This window comes from Dendrobates tinctorius, unplaced genomic scaffold, assembly GCF_039654945.1.
Source record: "Dendrobates tinctorius isolate UK_male_01 unplaced genomic scaffold, ASM3965494v1 ptg000028l, whole genome shotgun sequence".
Classification (NCBI taxonomy): domain Eukaryota; kingdom Metazoa; phylum Chordata; class Amphibia; order Anura; family Dendrobatidae; genus Dendrobates; species Dendrobates tinctorius.
In genome coordinates this window covers 4,815,709-4,832,208 of record NW_027361696.1, presented here as the reverse complement: position 1 = coordinate 4,832,208, position 16,500 = coordinate 4,815,709, and the positions used below count along the sequence as shown (strand labels likewise).

Below are 16,500 nucleotides of genomic sequence, written 5' to 3'. Positions count from 1 at the left end.
AGTGACCTGTCGCTGACAATAAGAACAGGTAAGTCCTACAACCAGTCTACCTCAGGAAGGTATCCGTCTATGCTAGAGGCCACGTGTCTCCATCAGTTGTATTTTGTGAAAGGCATAGTTAAGGGTAGTTAAGGACATTTCTTTATATAAGGTTTTGGTTTCCATTATTACATGTAGCAGCTAGAAGAACTCTTCATGCCCTCAGTGACTCCTAGAGGCCAGATGTATAAAACTGGAGTCATTTCAGGTTTGGTTGGTTTATGTTTGGATAGTTTTTGAATTTACATGCGGAGTCTAATGTCCTCTAACTTACGGGAAAATGGTCGTCAGTGGCAGAGACATTCAACTGTATACAGTTATGTAGTCTACAGCCAGTCAGCAGTTAACTCTGAAAGTCGTGTGAACAGAACACAACATTTATTCCACTATTGTGAGATCAGTTTTCAAAGTAAAAACTCATTAATATACAGTATCTATGGTTGAAAGTGATCTAGATAACTCATTGATATCTCTATGGTTTAGGGTTGGAAGTGATCTAGATCACTGTGAACTGATTATTATCTCCGGTTATGGCTAAGTTCACACGTAGCGGAATTCCCGCGGAAGTTACCGCGAGAATTCCGGAATTCCATTCCGCAGCAAAATCACATTTTAAATTCCCGCAATTTTCCCGCGGAAAAATTAGCGATTTGCAAGCGTAATTAGCTTGCAGAATGCTAGCAATTTCCATGCGACCTGGAGCATCGCTTGGAGAACTGATTGACAGGTTAGTCACACTCGTCAAACACAGTGTTTGACACGTGTGACCAACTTTTTACTACTGATGCTGCCTATGCAGCATCAGTAGTAAAAGATAGGATGTCAAAAATAATTTAAAAAAATATTGTTATTCTCACCTTCCGGCATACCGCGCAGCCTTCCCGCCTCTCTCCACGCTCCCGGCATCTTCCGGTCCCAGTAATCTTTTGCGCGAATGACCGCGAGACGTCGTGCTCCCGCGAAGTCATCGCGAATGACCGTGAGACGTCACGCTCCCACGAGACAGCGACGTCATCGCGGTCACTCGCGCAAAGGATTACTGGAAGGTAATCCTTATCTCCCGAGATTTCAATGCCGAGATCTCCATCTGCGCTTGCGCGGCGGCCATTTTCCAGGAAGCAATCCACCGCACAGGCATGGATGGAACGGCAGAGCCCCCGACGCAGCACGGGACAGAGCCCGGCAGCAGGCACCGGGGGACAGAGCGTGGCGGCGGCAGCACCCGAGGGACCCAGCGCGGTGGCACAATAAAAGGTACATTTGCATTGTAAGACGCACACCTATTTTTCCCCCCAAATTTTTTGGGGAAAAAAGTGCGTCTTACAAAGGGAAAAATACGGCTTCTTCCTCAGAAATGACCACATGGGCATTCTCTGTATACATGTGGTCAATCCTGAGGAAAATGTAATTTTGTACTTAGAAACACATCAAATAATCCACTACCTTTTCACTTATTATACCGGAGTATATGTCTCAATGTCATCTAGCAGCACGGAAACCATCCACAAATATCCATTTATTTACAGTTTAGGGTTGGAAGTGATCTAAATCACTGTGAACTCATTGATATCTCTATGGATTACGATTGTGATCTAGATAATTGTGAACTCCTTGATATTTTTACAGTTGGAAGTAATAAAGATTACTGTGAGCTCATTGATATTTCTACGGATTATACCTGAAAGTGATCTAGATCCCTGTGAACTCATTAATATCTCTTTGGTTTAGGGTTGGAAGTGATCTAGATCACTGTGAACTCATTAATATATCTTCAGCTTATGGTTGGAAGTGATCTAGATCCCTATGAACACTGATATCTCTTCGGTTTAGGGTTGGAAGTGATCTAGATCACTGTGAGCTCATTAATAGCTCTTCGGTTTATGGTTGCAAGTAATCTAGATCAGGGTTCTCAAACTCCAGTCCTCAAGGCCCACCAATAGGTCATGTTTTCAGGATTTCCCTTGTATTGTACAGGTGCAGCAATTATCACCTGTGCAATACTAAGGAAATCCTGAAAACATGACCTGTTGGTGGGCCTTGAGGACTGGAGTTGGAGAACCCTGATCTAGATCACTGTGAGCTCATTAATATCCCTTCGGTTTATGGTTGCAAGTGATCTAGATCACTGTGAACTCATTAATATCTCTTCGGCTTAAGATTGGATGTGATCTAGATCAATGTGAACTCTGATATTTCTATGGTTTAGGGTTGGAAGTGATCTAGATCACAGTGAACTAATTAATATATCTCTAAGGATTACGGTTGGAAGTGATCAAGATCACTGTGAACTCATTGATATCTCTATAGTTTACAGTTGGAAGTGATCACTGCATACAGTTACTTGCTATGGATTTAGATAACTATAAATATTAAAATCTTTCCTAATCTGAAATCGTTTCTCATCAATGAGGTTAACATATTTAAGAAAACATGAAAGGGCATTATAATGGTGTCCTAAGGTTTAATCACATGTGGTAGTTCCACCTCAGTGTTTTCAGTGAGAAGATTCACAGGAGTTACCCGAGGGAGGAAATATGCTGTGATTACATGACATTTTAAAAGTTTCAAAAAAGAAATCACTAGTGCAATCAGTGATAAATGCTGTTTCCAATTGGATGCAGCCATGTATACATTGCACCCTTCAGCATAACTTCACCAGGTAACCCAAGCAGAGATGATAAATTCCCGCCTCATGTTGCACTACAAGATAGGGCTTGAGCAGGTCTGTTTTCAGATGACATATGTGCTTCTGATGGCAATAAGGCACTGAAAGGGCAAGGTTTTCTACAGAATTCCTCTTTTTGAGGGCTGAACATGCCAGTCTATCCCATAGATAATAAACACATCTCAATCACTGGAAAGACTAGAGTGAATAAATGAATAATTGGTTGAAATTATGGGACCAGAAATGTGCTTCTTCCAAACATCTCCTGCCTGTCCTGTGACTTTTCCAACCTTACCAAAAAAAGTCCTTCATTGCACATTCACAATTGTCTCTTCCATCTAAAGGGTACATACCACATCGCCCTTGGCTTGTTACAGACAGTGCAGTATGTTGAGGTTTCATGTCATTAAAAAGGCAAGAGAACATTAGTAAAGCTACCAGCCAAACAACCTCCACGGGTTTGGTATTCATGGCCTTATGGTGGCCAGGATTCGTACAATAAATGAATGTTTTGATTTCACATTAGTTGCACTGGTATATAAGCACCATTGTTTATCGCCAGGCTTGTCCGAGTCTTCACCCTAAGTGGCCTCCAGCTGACCTCCCAGCAGCGTCTCTACCAGACAGATACACAGCACAATGAAGACATCCTAACACCACCCATTGTGAATACCTATCCGGTTAGGAATCTGCACCATTAGATCTAAACTATGACCAGAAATCTATAGCACCAATGGCCCATTCCAACGTCGGAGGTCAGACTGCCATCCCCAAAAGGAAAACTAGGAAATTATTACTAGATGACTTTCCAAAGCAGCCATTGAAAACTGGATCCACATTGAGCCTGCGGCTAATAGCATCTCCATATAAAAATAAAAGATACATCTATCTATGTATAGATATAGACGTTTTGCTCTCTTTACTAAATATTTATTTCTCTCTCTCTCTCTATATATATAATCATTACATGTTATTTGTATAAGTAGAATTGTATATCGGCACCAAAACTGTATGAGAATACGTCTTTCCATAGAAAGGAAACGGCTTCCAAGATAAAGTAACAAATAAGTTATGTACAATGGGAAAACCTTCCCTGAAAATCCAAAGGACAATTGTATTTACCAGGTCCATTGTAGCCAATAGTTCCTACAGCATGGAGCCTCCAGCTGGCCCTGGCCACAAGTCCATAATTCTGGCATTATACAAGGGAGCAAATATTTGCAGCAGGTGTTGTGCGAGATGCCAAAAGTTGCGGACCCTGTTCACATTTGTTCATATCATGTTTTTTTTTTCTGATGCCTCTGTGTTTTTTTTGCTAAATGAGGCCAGTCTTTAAAATTACCAGAATTTGGATGGGGAAGTTAACAAGAATAATACAGCTTAGCAACAGGCTTCAACACAACCTTGTAGAGCTGCAGTCTACGTACAAATATTCTCTGGAAAGTCTCAGACATTCAATCAAAAGCCTACACTGGTGAGTACACAGTCCCAGGACTCCCAATGCTTTATACAGCTCTAGCCGTAGATCCGGAGAAAGAAGTAAGGCCTGGGACGAACAACCCAAGTATCCGCCTTCATTTACAGGAATCAGGCCAACATCTCACTACAAATAATACCATTCTGCGACCTTCTTCAGCATTAGCAGCATGTGCTTTTTCACACAGAATAAATTAACACTGGACTAGCTCTTTGGGGTTATCAATCAGTAATGAAAAATCCAGAACAGGAGACAAGTTACAGACAGTGAATGGTCAATTACATGCAGTTCTGTGATCCAAATTCTCATTTTGCTACTCGCCCATGGTCTCTTAAAATTTCCATCTAAGAATCCTGCACTCTAACTCAGGCAACGATCATATCAGGTTTCCATCCATTCATGATAAGATATGAAAGTCACGCCATAGTGTAATACTCTGATAAAGCACGATCACTGCAGGCGGAGGCCTCACAAACTGCATCAATATGACATTTCGCCATCAATATGGCGGGGGAATATAACTACTAAAACATGGAAAGCTGTTCTTGAGAGCAGACACTACAAACGCCCTGACTGTTCAATAGGTAGAAAGACTTATCTACTGCGGCCTAAAGGACTCTGTGGCACTTCCATGCAGGAGATATACAAAGCATGATTAAAGTTTTTGTCCCCTGTGATGTGAGAGAAGAAAGCACAAACCAACATCAGTCCTAACGCCATTATGCTACTGCCTCACTACTTACACATGGGTGTCAGTGAGAACCTCATCTCAGTGCTCAAATACTTCTGTTTTGGTTCATCCTTACCAAAGACTGACGGTTCTGCTCTTCCCATTAGTTCCCAATGTATCCAGGAGTTCGAGCTTCTTAAAATCTCATTAGATACAAGATGGGGATGGCTATGGAATAAGCACAAGTAAGCCCCAGAGAGAATATGACAGCCAGAAGGAAGAGCCTATGAGAGAGGAGTTGATGCAAGCTATGACACAACGCAATGAATAAATGGATATTCACGTTTGTCTCACTGTCTTTTCATGAACATCCCAAGTACAATATGATGCATACCTCACTGATTAAATACAAATTTAATTCTCTTTCACAAATGTCCGCATCTGTCAAAAAGGGTCACAGTAATAGTACATGTCACAGTACTGTACCACAAAGCTGAAAGAACCGAGCTCCATGGGGTATGAATAATATGACTACTATGCATGGTGACCTCCAGGTAGAATGAACTCCTACTCACCACAAGCTCCACAGGGACTGAATGATGAGACTTCTCTGTGTGGTGACCATCATGTACACTGAACTCGTACTGCCCACAAGCTCCACAGAGACTGAATGATGGGACTTCCCTACATGGTTACCACTAGGTACAAGGAACGCCTATTGGCCACACGCTTCACAGGGACTGAATGATTTCACTTCTCTGACCAACAGGTACAAAGAACTCCAACTGACCACAAGTTCCACAGAGACTGAATGATGGGACTTCCCTGCATGGTGACCACCAGGTAGAATTAACTCCTACTGACAACAAGCTCCACAGGGACTGAAGATGAGACTTTTCTGTGTGGTGAACACAAGGCCCCACTAACCACAAGCTACACAAGGACTGAATTAAGTTGATGGACAGGTTGACTTACTGTGTGTTCTTCTCTTACATACAATGAAGTTGATAAGGCGATTCCCTCAACGCCCCGGTAATAATTAAGCCTGAATGTAATGTGGCCAGACGAAAACAGATAGGATGCTTGTCTGTTATTGATGCGGTATTATTATTACCACTATCATCCTTCCATGCTTGGCTACACAAATAGACAGTCTTGCCTCTGGTCTTGATAAATGATTGCGCCCTCACCCAATATAAAAAAAATGAAATATATTGCTATATTACTCAGACCAACAACAGTCCTGTAGAAATCTGCTACTAGAAAACGCCTTTAGCTGGCCATCACAAAGTGCACAGAGCTTCTGTTTCCACATACTGTATGTGAGATTGTGGTTCTTCGTTACTAACCAATATATGAAGAGAGGCAGATTGGTGAACAACATACAGTGAGCGATGCGGAGAAAGTGCGAGCCACTGATTTCTGTCATGTATATGCTCTTATCATTGGCACTAGTGTTACCTACCGCAGACAAAATGATGCCATTCACAGAAACGGCTGCAGCAATAGACGCTATGGAGCGGAAAAATACTACAAAACCATGGCAGCAGTTTCCGAAAACATGGAAATTATTGCTTAAAATAACCCCAAACACTAAATTATTCTGAACTTCCTACATTATCCCTCAAGAATCCACAACACTCTTCATCTATCGGTTACCATGAAAGCCCACTCCAACTGTCCACATTACTCTCCATCACAGCGTTACTCTACATTACTCACCTTCACACTTTTACTCTCCATTACACTACCTCACTTTTATTCTCCATTACTCTACATTATTGTTCTTCACTTTACAGTACTGGTCAAAAATGTGGACCTCCCCTGTTCATGTAATGGTTTTCCTTGTTCTTGTTGAAATGTACACATTGTAGATTCAGACTGAAGGCAGCAAAACCAGGAGTAGAGAAACATGTGACACAACCTGGAGTATGTGTCAGATTATTCCTGGTGCCCCCGATACCGATGACAGCTTTATGCCAATACTCATTCTCTTTGAAGCGTCATCAGTCGTCAATGGAATGATTCCATCAGTCCTGAAGGATTTCCCAGATGTGCCGAGTGCTTGTCGGCTGCTTTCTCTTTACTCTGCGTCCAAATCACCCAAACCGTTTCTATTGAGTTGAGTTTGGTGGTTGTGGAGGCCATGTTCTCTGATGCAGCCTCTATCTCTCTTCCTTTTGGTCACATTGCCCTTCCATTGCCTCGTCGTGTGTTTTGGGTCATTGTTATTACACAAATGATGGTCCCACTAAGTATAAACCAGACGGGACTGCTGCCGCTGCAGAACGCTGTGGGGCCAAGCTGGATAAATGTTTCTATGAATCTGAAACCAAACCATGCTTCAGGGCGGGCACCACACATTTAGAAACCATTCACTTCTCCTGTGTCTCACAAAAACAAGATGGCTGGTACTGTACCAAAGATATCCAATTCTGTCTCATCAAAGCACATGACAGATTTTCACCAATCTGTCCACATAGGTCTCTTATTTGTGGTCATTTGCTCTTCTCTTCAGTTGTTCGACCATAGAGGCTACTTTTCGTAGTTTCATCTGAGCAGCTGATGTGATGCATCTGCTACTTGATGTCTGTGCTTCATTTCTGAGAGCTGTTACCAGAGGTGCTATGAGTTTGCAGTGCCTGACACTGGTAATTCTGATGAGCTTATCCTCTGCAGCAGATAGAATGCTTTGTTTTCCTATTCTGGAGCGGCCCTCATGAAGGCCAATTTCATCGCAGCAACTGTTTTTCATGACTGAACTTAAGAATACCTTCAAAGTTTTACCAATTTTCGAGACTGACTGACTTTCACGATGACCTTTCTCTTTAATTAGATGTGTAGAGCTGGGCATCATCACTGCTTCTGCAATACACACCTGATAGTCACAAACACTGAAGGCCAGTGATAACACAAATAAACTCACTGAAGAGGCCACTTGGAAGACATTTTATGTGACGATAGTCATAGTCTGAATCTACAATGTGCACATGCCATGGAAACAAGGGAAACCATTACATGAACAGAGGTGTCCAAACTTCTGACTTCTGACCGCGCTGTATGTTACAGTCCAGGATTCTCCTTCCTTTTATGCTGCATGCCATGTTTTTTTTATCTGGTTGTTGGATCAGTCTGACACAATGACAGATATGCCAGCGGTCAGAAATGATCCCACAGAAAGCGAAGAAATTAGTTCTGGTATCTGTTTCCCTCCAATATTTCAGCAACATGCCAGAGGAAAAAACATGGCCGCATCAATAAAAACAAGGCTGTGCTAGACATCACGATTCACCCTGTGTATTACACCGGACTTTTACATTGATCACAAGGAAACAACTTGTGAGTGTCAATCGGAAAAAAAACCCCAGAGGGTGACAGAGCCCCAAGCCCCACAAATAAATCTGCCTACAAGGAGAACACACCAAAAGCCACATTCACTGACATGTAACTTGTACTACCTTCTCCAAGCCCCAAAAGCCCAGAAGGGCCCTTCCTTCACCTTTTCAATGTGACAGAGATCACATCTACTTTTCATTACTCACTTTGGTAGTACAAATTAGAAGATGGTGAATAGATGCAGCTTTTAGTGGTGCTAATCTCCTACAAGCAGAGCATTGGTCTCCAGTATACTCGGCCTGTGAGCCACCCATAGAGACCATCTAGCATGGTTGCCATGTAGTCGTGCCACGCTCTGGTCTATGCATCCAGCAGTCTTAACACTGTACGTTGCTCCAAAGTGTGAGGCGTGAGCATTCGCTCGGCACACACAGGGTTGGTGAGGTAGGCAATGAACGCACAACTCGCTGCTCACGATTCAGTAAAAGGGAGGACGGGGGGAGGCAGCACCAAGAGACAGGAAGGGACTAAAACAGGTCTGTCTCCAAAGATGGTCACAGAAGAGTGGCATGGCCACTGCAGTCATCGGGTTCTGTGCTGGTCAGGATGGCGGCCCGATCATCAGACAGTGAACGGTGACATAGCTCATCCCTCAGGGCAGAGAGACGGGAGAATGGGTCTTGTCGAGCTGGGCGTTTCTTCCTACGGATACAGCGAGTGTCCGTGTACATGGCTGGGGCTGGCTGGTGGACCTGTGAGGTGGATCCATCTGTAGAGAGAACACATCCTGCATTAACCTCATCATTCAGCTGCGATAATTACGCCTGGAACACAAAGGGTAAAGCCCAACATGATGGCCCTGCCGCCACCGCAGCGATGCCTTCTGTGGTAGTGACTTCAGAGTTTTTACACAATTACTTCATGAGCTTTAAGGGAATCGGTAACCAAGTTTTTGCCACTTAATCTGACAGCAGCATCATGTCGGGGCAGACACCCCGACTACAGCGATGTGACTTACTGCATTGCTTGCTGTAGTTTTATCAGCAGGAGAAAATCACCAGAGGACAAGTAATCATGCTGCCATGTATCCTCCATATTCATGAGCCCTGTGTAACCCAACCCCCACCACCGATTGGCAGCTCTCTGTATATAACACCATCACTGACAGGCAGTTCCCTGTATATAACCCCACCCCCACAGCTTTATGCCTATGCACAGTGTATAGAGAGCTGCCAATCAGTGGAATGGACAGCGTTATATACTCAGAGCTGCCAATCATTGGTGTGGGCGGGGTCATATGTAGAGAAAGCTGCCAATCAGGGGTGTGGGTGGATTTATATACAGAGAACTGCCAATCAATGCAGTGGTTGGGGTATTATACCGAAGAGCTTCCAATCAGAGGTGTGGACAGGGTTATATGCAGGGAAACTGCAAATCAGTGGCGGGGGCAGGGTTATATGTAGAGAAAGCTGCCAGTCAGGGGTGTGGGTGGATTTATATACAGAGAGCTGCCAATAGAGTGGGTGGGGTTAAATAGAGAGCGCTGCCAGTCAGAGGTGTGGGCAGGATTATATGCAGAGAAAGTTGCCAATCAGTGGTGTGGGCGGGGTTATATGCAGAGAGCTGCCAATCAGTGGTGTGGGCAGGTTTATACAGAGCTCAGCATTCACAAAACGGCTCTATCTGCAGCAGATGAAACCAGGATTTTATCACAACTGCCGCAAGCAGCCCAGTAAGAGTACATTGCTGGAATCAGTCTCTCTGCCCCTATATTATACACTTAAAACGTGATGACAGATTCCCTGTAAGAATCACAATGGCCGCATGTTGGTGTTGTAGTGTCTGTTTTCTGGCATATTTTATGCCAAAATTCTGCTTCAATGTTTTTAGAATAAGTGTTCTGGCCACCTCAACACTTGAGCAAAGACTGAAAGAGAAAATCTTTGTAAATGAAAACAAAAATCCTCCAAAACCATTCACATCCTTACAAAAGAGATGTAAGCAGAGAGTGCTGACCTCCAAACTAAACTGGGTTAATCTGGGTGTAGGGCGGAAAAGACATTTCAAATTCATGTTGTCTTCTCTGCAGGAAAATCCTATGACAGGTTACATGATCAGTAAGTGTATACTGTATATACAGTGGCTTGTGCAAGTATAAGACCCCCTTTACTTTTTACCCATTTGTTACATTACAACTTGTGTGTTAATAGTTTTCTAATTCAATTTGTGTGATGCATCAGCAATAAAGTCTAAGTTAGTGAAGTGAGAAAATAGAGGCATAAATTAATTTTATGGGATGAAATAACTAAAAATTGTCATGTGCATATGTATTCACCCTTTTGCTATGAAGCCCCTACAAATTTCTGGTGCCAGCAATTCCTTTCATATATCCTATACTTAGTGGCAGGATGTCCCCCTATGTGCAATCTAAGTGTCAGTATATACACTTTACCTTCTCTGAAAAGCCACAGAGGCTGCTAAACTATTAACAAGAGGCAATACTAACCAAACACCAACATGAAAACCAAGGAGATCTCCAAACAACACCATGAAGACCAAGGAGATCTCCAAACAACACCATAAAGAGCAAGGAGATTTCCAAACAACACCATGAGAGCAAGTAGATTTACAAACATCACCATGAAGATTAAGGGGATCTCAAAACAAGTCAAGGACAAAGTTGATGAGAAGTACAAGTCAGGATTGAGTTATAAAAGAATCTCCCAATCTCGGATGATTCCCCATAGCAAAATCAAATCCATGATCATCAAATGGAAAGAATATTTCACCACAAGAAACCTGCCAATAGAAGGCTGCCAACCAAAACTCTCAGCCCAGGCGAGGGCATTAATCAGAGAGGCAGCACAGAGATTAAAGGTAACCCTGAAGGAGCTGAAGAGTTCTTAAGAGACTGAATTATCTGTCCATATGACCACAATAAGCCGTACACTCCGTAGAGGTGGCCTTTATGGAAGAGCGGCCAGAAAAAAGCCTTTACTTACACACAAAAATTGTAAGGCTTGTTTTGAGTTTGCCAAAAGACATGTGGGAGACTCCCCAAATGTATGGAGGAAGGTGCTTTAGTCAGATGAGACCAAAGTTGAACTTTTTAGGCACAAAGGTAAATGCTATGTATGGCATCAAAACAACACAGCTTATCACCCCAAGCACACTGTCCCAACAGTGAAACATGGTGGTGGCAGGATCATGCTGTGGGGATGTTTTTTGGCAGCAGTCAAATGGAAAAAGGTCTGAGTTGAGGGGAAGCTGGATACTGTAAAATACAGTGATATTATTGAACAAAATCTGTTTCAGTCTGTCACAAGGTGAACCTCCATCCCAATCTCAAATCACTAACAAGAAAATGACCCAAAGCATACTGCTAAAGCAACACTCGAGTGGTTTAAGGGAGAATGTGTAAATGTTCTGGAGTGGCCTAGTCAAAGCCAAGACCTTAATCCAATGACGAATCTGTGGTCAGACCTGAAGATCGCTGTTCACCAGAGGAAACCATCTAAGCTGAAGGATCTGGAGCAGTTTAGCCTTGAACAATAGGCAAAATCCCAGTGGCAAGATGTGGAAAGCTCATAGAGACTTATCCAAAGTGACTTGTAGCTGTAATTGCTGCAAAAGGAGGTTCTACAGTGCACTGACTTTGGGGGGTGAATAGTTGTGCACACTGAAGTTTTCAGTTATTTTGTCCTATTTGTTGTTTGCTTCACAATAAAAGAAAGAACAAAATGTTCATAGTTGTAGGCATGTTCCTTACATAAATTGATGCAAACTCTCAAATAATACCCAGTATGAGGTAGCAACACAAGAAAAATGTCAAGGCGATGAATATTTTCGCAAGCCACTGTAGACCAGACCAATGCAAGTACGAGGGAGTCATGTATATAAGAACCGGAGTGAGGACGAGGATATCATGTATATAAGGACCGGGGTGAGGAAGAGAATGTCGTGTATATAATGATTGGGGTAAGGACGAGTGTGTCAGGTATATAAGAACTGGACCAGGGTGAGGACGAGGGTTTGATGTATATATAGATCGGACAGGTGAAAGGACAATGGTGTCATGTATACAAGGACCAGACCGGTGTAAGGACGAGGAAGTCATCTATTTTAGGACCGGTGTAAGGAAGAGGAAGTCATGTATATAAAAGGACCGGAGTGAGGACGAGGAAGTCATGTGTACAAGGACTAGACCAGGGTGAGGACGAGGATGCTATCTATATATAGACCAGACCGGTGTATGGACAAGAATATCATGCAAAAAAGGACTAGACCAGCGTGAAGACGAGGATGTCATTCATATAAGGACTGGACCAGGGTGAGGATGAGGATGTCATGTATACAAAGACTAGGGTAAGGACGAGGATGTCATGTAAATAAAGACCTGTGTAAGCATGAGGATGTCATGTATCCAAGAACAGGACTTTTGTGAGGACGAGGATGTCATGTATGCAAGGACTGGACTGGTACAAGGATGAGGGTGTCATTTATATAAGAACAGGACCGGTGTAAGGACGAGGATGTCATGTATACAAGAACAGAACCGGTGTAAGGATGAGGATATCATGTATACAAGGACTGGACTGGTACAAGGACGAAGGTGTCATTTATATAATAACAGGACTGCTGTAAGGACGTGGATGTATATAAGGACCAGACCGGGATAAGGACAAGGATGTCATGTATACAAAGACCAGGGTAAGGATGAGGATGTCATGTATACAAGAACAGGACCCGTGTAAGGACGAGAATATCATGTATATGAAGAATGGAACAGTGTAAGGACAAGGGTGTCATGGGTATAAGGACCAGGAGGTCATGTATATTAGGATCAGACCGGGGTAGGGACGAGGATGTCATGTATACAAAGATCAGGGTAAGGATGAGGGTGTCATGTATATAAGGACCAGGGTGATGACGAGGGTTTGATGTATAAATAGATCGGACCGGTGAAAGGATGAGGGTGTCATGTATACAAGGACAGGACCGATGTAAGGACGAGGATGTCATGTATTCAAGAACAAGGCCGGTGTAAGGATGAGAATATCATGTATATAAGGACTGTACTGATATAAGGACGAAGGGTGTCATGGATATAAGGACCGGAAAGAGTTAAGGACTAGGTGTTCATGTCTATAAAGACCGGACCGGGGTGAGGATGTCATGTATACAAGGACAGGGGTAAGGACAAGGATGTCATGTATACAAAGACCAGGGTAAGGATGTATTTAAGGCCTGGAATGTGTAAGGACGAGGATGTCATGTATACAAGAACAGGACCGGTGTAAGGATGAGAATATCATGTATATAAGGTCTGGTCTAAGGATGAGGGTGTCGTGGATACAAGGGGAAGAATGTATTTAATGCCCAGAACGTGTAAGGACGAGGATTTCATGGATACAAGACTGGTGAAAGGACAAGAATGTCATTTATACAAGAACAGGACCGCTGTAAGGTGTCATGTATATAAGGACCAACCTGGGGTAAGGAGGAGAATATCATGTATAAAAGGACTGGACGGATGTAAGGACGAGGGTGTCATGGATATAAGGACTGGAAAGGGGTAAGGATCATGTCTATGAGCACCGGACCAGTGTGACAATGTCATGTATTCAAAGACCAGGGTAAGGATGATGGTTTCATGTATTTAAGGACCAGAACGTGTAAGGGCGAGAGAGTGATGTATTCAAGGACAGGACTGGTGTAAGGACAAGGATGTCAAGTATACAATGACCGGATCAGTGTAAGGACTAGGATGTCATGTATATAAGGACCAGGCCAGTGTAAGCACTAGGATATCATGTATACGAGGACTGGACCAGTTTAAGCACAATGACGTGATGTATACAAGGACCAGACCGAGGTAAGGACGAGGGTGTCATGCATTTAAGGACCAGAAGTTGTAAGGGTATGTTCCCACGGTCAATAAATGCTGCGGGTCTGACGCTGTGTACATCCGCAGCGTCAAACCCACAGCGGCCAGATGTTACAACATAGTGGATGGGATTTCAAGAAATCCCATGCCCACTATGTGTTGAGATGCCCGCAGCATCCCTGCGCAAATGTACATGCGTCGGTATCTTTCCAGACCGCACCATGTCTATTTATGTTGCGGAGGCGATCAGTCTCCGCAGCGCAAATTACCCATAGGATTTAATTAGATGCGGTAAAACCACATTATCCTTATAGTCACACGCGTATTAAGTGCGGGAACGCAGCTTACTACGCATGTGAACTAATTTAAAGGCGTACCTTGTGCCACACACGGAAAATCGCGTCCACTGCAGTTCTCGTGATGAGCTGAGCTGACCGCAAGAACTGCCGTGCACATGACCGCCGGGGATTGGGTTAGACGGCAAGAACTGGAGTGCATGTGACCGCCGGTGACCGAGTTACCTCCGGTCATCATCTTCAAGCTCCGCTGTGTCTGAATGTCAGGCTGGATTGTGGCATAATGCCACTGTTCAGCCAAAGGGATCCAGATGTAGCAGAGCTGGACTCGTCGTGGGACAGTAGCGTTTACTAACCGTGGGAACATAACCCAATATATCTGCAAACAGGAAATCACTTTTTTTTCTTCTCAGAAGCCAACTTTCAATTAGCTTTATTTCAAGTGACAAAAAAAACACATGCAAAAAAAAAACGCATCAAAAACGCATGTAAGGCCGGTTTCACATTAGTGCATTTTCAGCGCGCGCACGGCCGGGGGTAGCTCCGCCCCCGAGCCGGCTCTCTGCCCGGCGTGCCCGCCCCTTGCTTGTAGCGCCGCCTACTAGCGGACAGCGGCGCCTGCGATCGGCGCACCCTATCTTTAGCATAGGGTGCGCAGATCGTGCGCAGGCCGTGCGCTAGTTGCGCTTTGACCTGCGCTGCGCACTTTTGACGGTGCGCCGTGCGCGCCAAAATCAAACTTTTCGGATTTTGGCGCGCACGGCGCACCGTCAAAAGTGCGCAGCGCAGGTCAAAGCGCAACTAGCGCACGGCCTGCGCACCCTATGCTAAAGATAGGGTGCGCCGATCGCAGGCGCCGCTGTCCGCTAGTAGGCGGCGCTACAAGCAAGGGGCGGGCACGCCGGGCAGAGAGCCGGCTCGGGGGCGGAGCTACCCCCGGCCGTGCGCGCGCTGAAAAAGCGCTAATGTGAAACCGGCCTAAAAAATGCAGGTGACCTGTCAGTGACCTCAGATGCAGATTTCACCCGCATCAAATTCTGAGCAAATACTGAGCCATTCCTGATCGTGTACACATACCCTAAGGAGCAGGGTGTCACGTATATGAGGACAGAGTTAAGGACAAGGATGTCAAGTATACAAGGACAGGAACACTGTAAGGACACGGATGTCATGTATACAAGGTCAGGAACACTGTAAGGACACAGATGTCATGCATGTATACAAGGACAGGAACACTGTAAGGACACAGATGTCATGCATGTATACAAGGACAGGAACACTGTAAGGACACAGATGTCATGCATGTATACAAGGTCAGGAACAATGTAAAGACACAGATGTCATGCATGTATACAAGGTCAGGAACACTGTAAGGACACAGATGTCATGCATGTATACAAGGACAGGAACACTGTAAGGACACAGATGTCATGCATGTATACAAGGACAGGAACACTGTAAGGACACAGATGTCATGCATGTATACAAGGACAGGAACACTGTAAGGACACAGATGTCATGCATGTATACAAGGACAGGAACACTGTAAGGACACAGATGTCATGCATGTATACAAGGACAGGAACACTGTAAGGACACAGATGTCATTTATGTATACAAGGACAGGAACACTGTAAAGACACAGATGTCATGCATGTATACAAGGTCAGTAACACTGTAAGGACACAGATGTCATGCATGTATACACGGACAGGAACACTGTAAGGACACAGATGTCATGCATGTATACAAGGACAGGAACACTGTAAGGACACAGATGTCATGCATGTATACAAGGTCAGGAACACTGTAAGGACACAGATGTCATGCATGTATACAAGGACAGGAAAACTGTAAGGACACAGATGTCATGCATGTATACAAGGACAGGAACACTGTAAGGACACAGATGTCATGCATGTATACAAGGACAGGAACACTGTAAGGACACAGATGTCATGCATGTATACAAGGACAGGAACACTGTAAGGACACAGATGTCATGCATGTATACAAGGACAGGAACACTGTAAAGACACAGATGTCATGCATGTATACAAGGTCAGGAACACTGTAAGGACACAGATGTCATGCATGTATACAAGGACAGGAACACTGTAAGGACACAGA

The 16,500-nt window shown here is 44.0% G+C and overlaps 1 protein-coding gene across 4 annotated transcripts in view; it reads right to left on the bottom strand.

Annotated features, from left to right (window-relative positions):
- Positions 1 to 2,486: 2,486 nt before the first annotated feature.
- IGSF9B (immunoglobulin superfamily member 9B) overlaps positions 2,487 to 16,500 on the bottom strand; it is a 109,931-nt gene continuing 95,917 nt past the window's right edge. For 2 of the 4 annotated variants that reach the window (XM_073570026.1, XM_073570027.1), the window contains exon 20: positions 2,487 to 8,956. In XM_073570026.1, the coding sequence (XP_073426127.1) occupies positions 8,742 to 8,956 (215 nt within the window). In that variant the 3' untranslated portion in view covers positions 2,487 to 8,741. The remainder of the gene's footprint in view (positions 8,957 to 16,500) is intronic. The other 2 variants (XM_073570028.1, XR_012231200.1) reach the window with 2 other exon arrangements.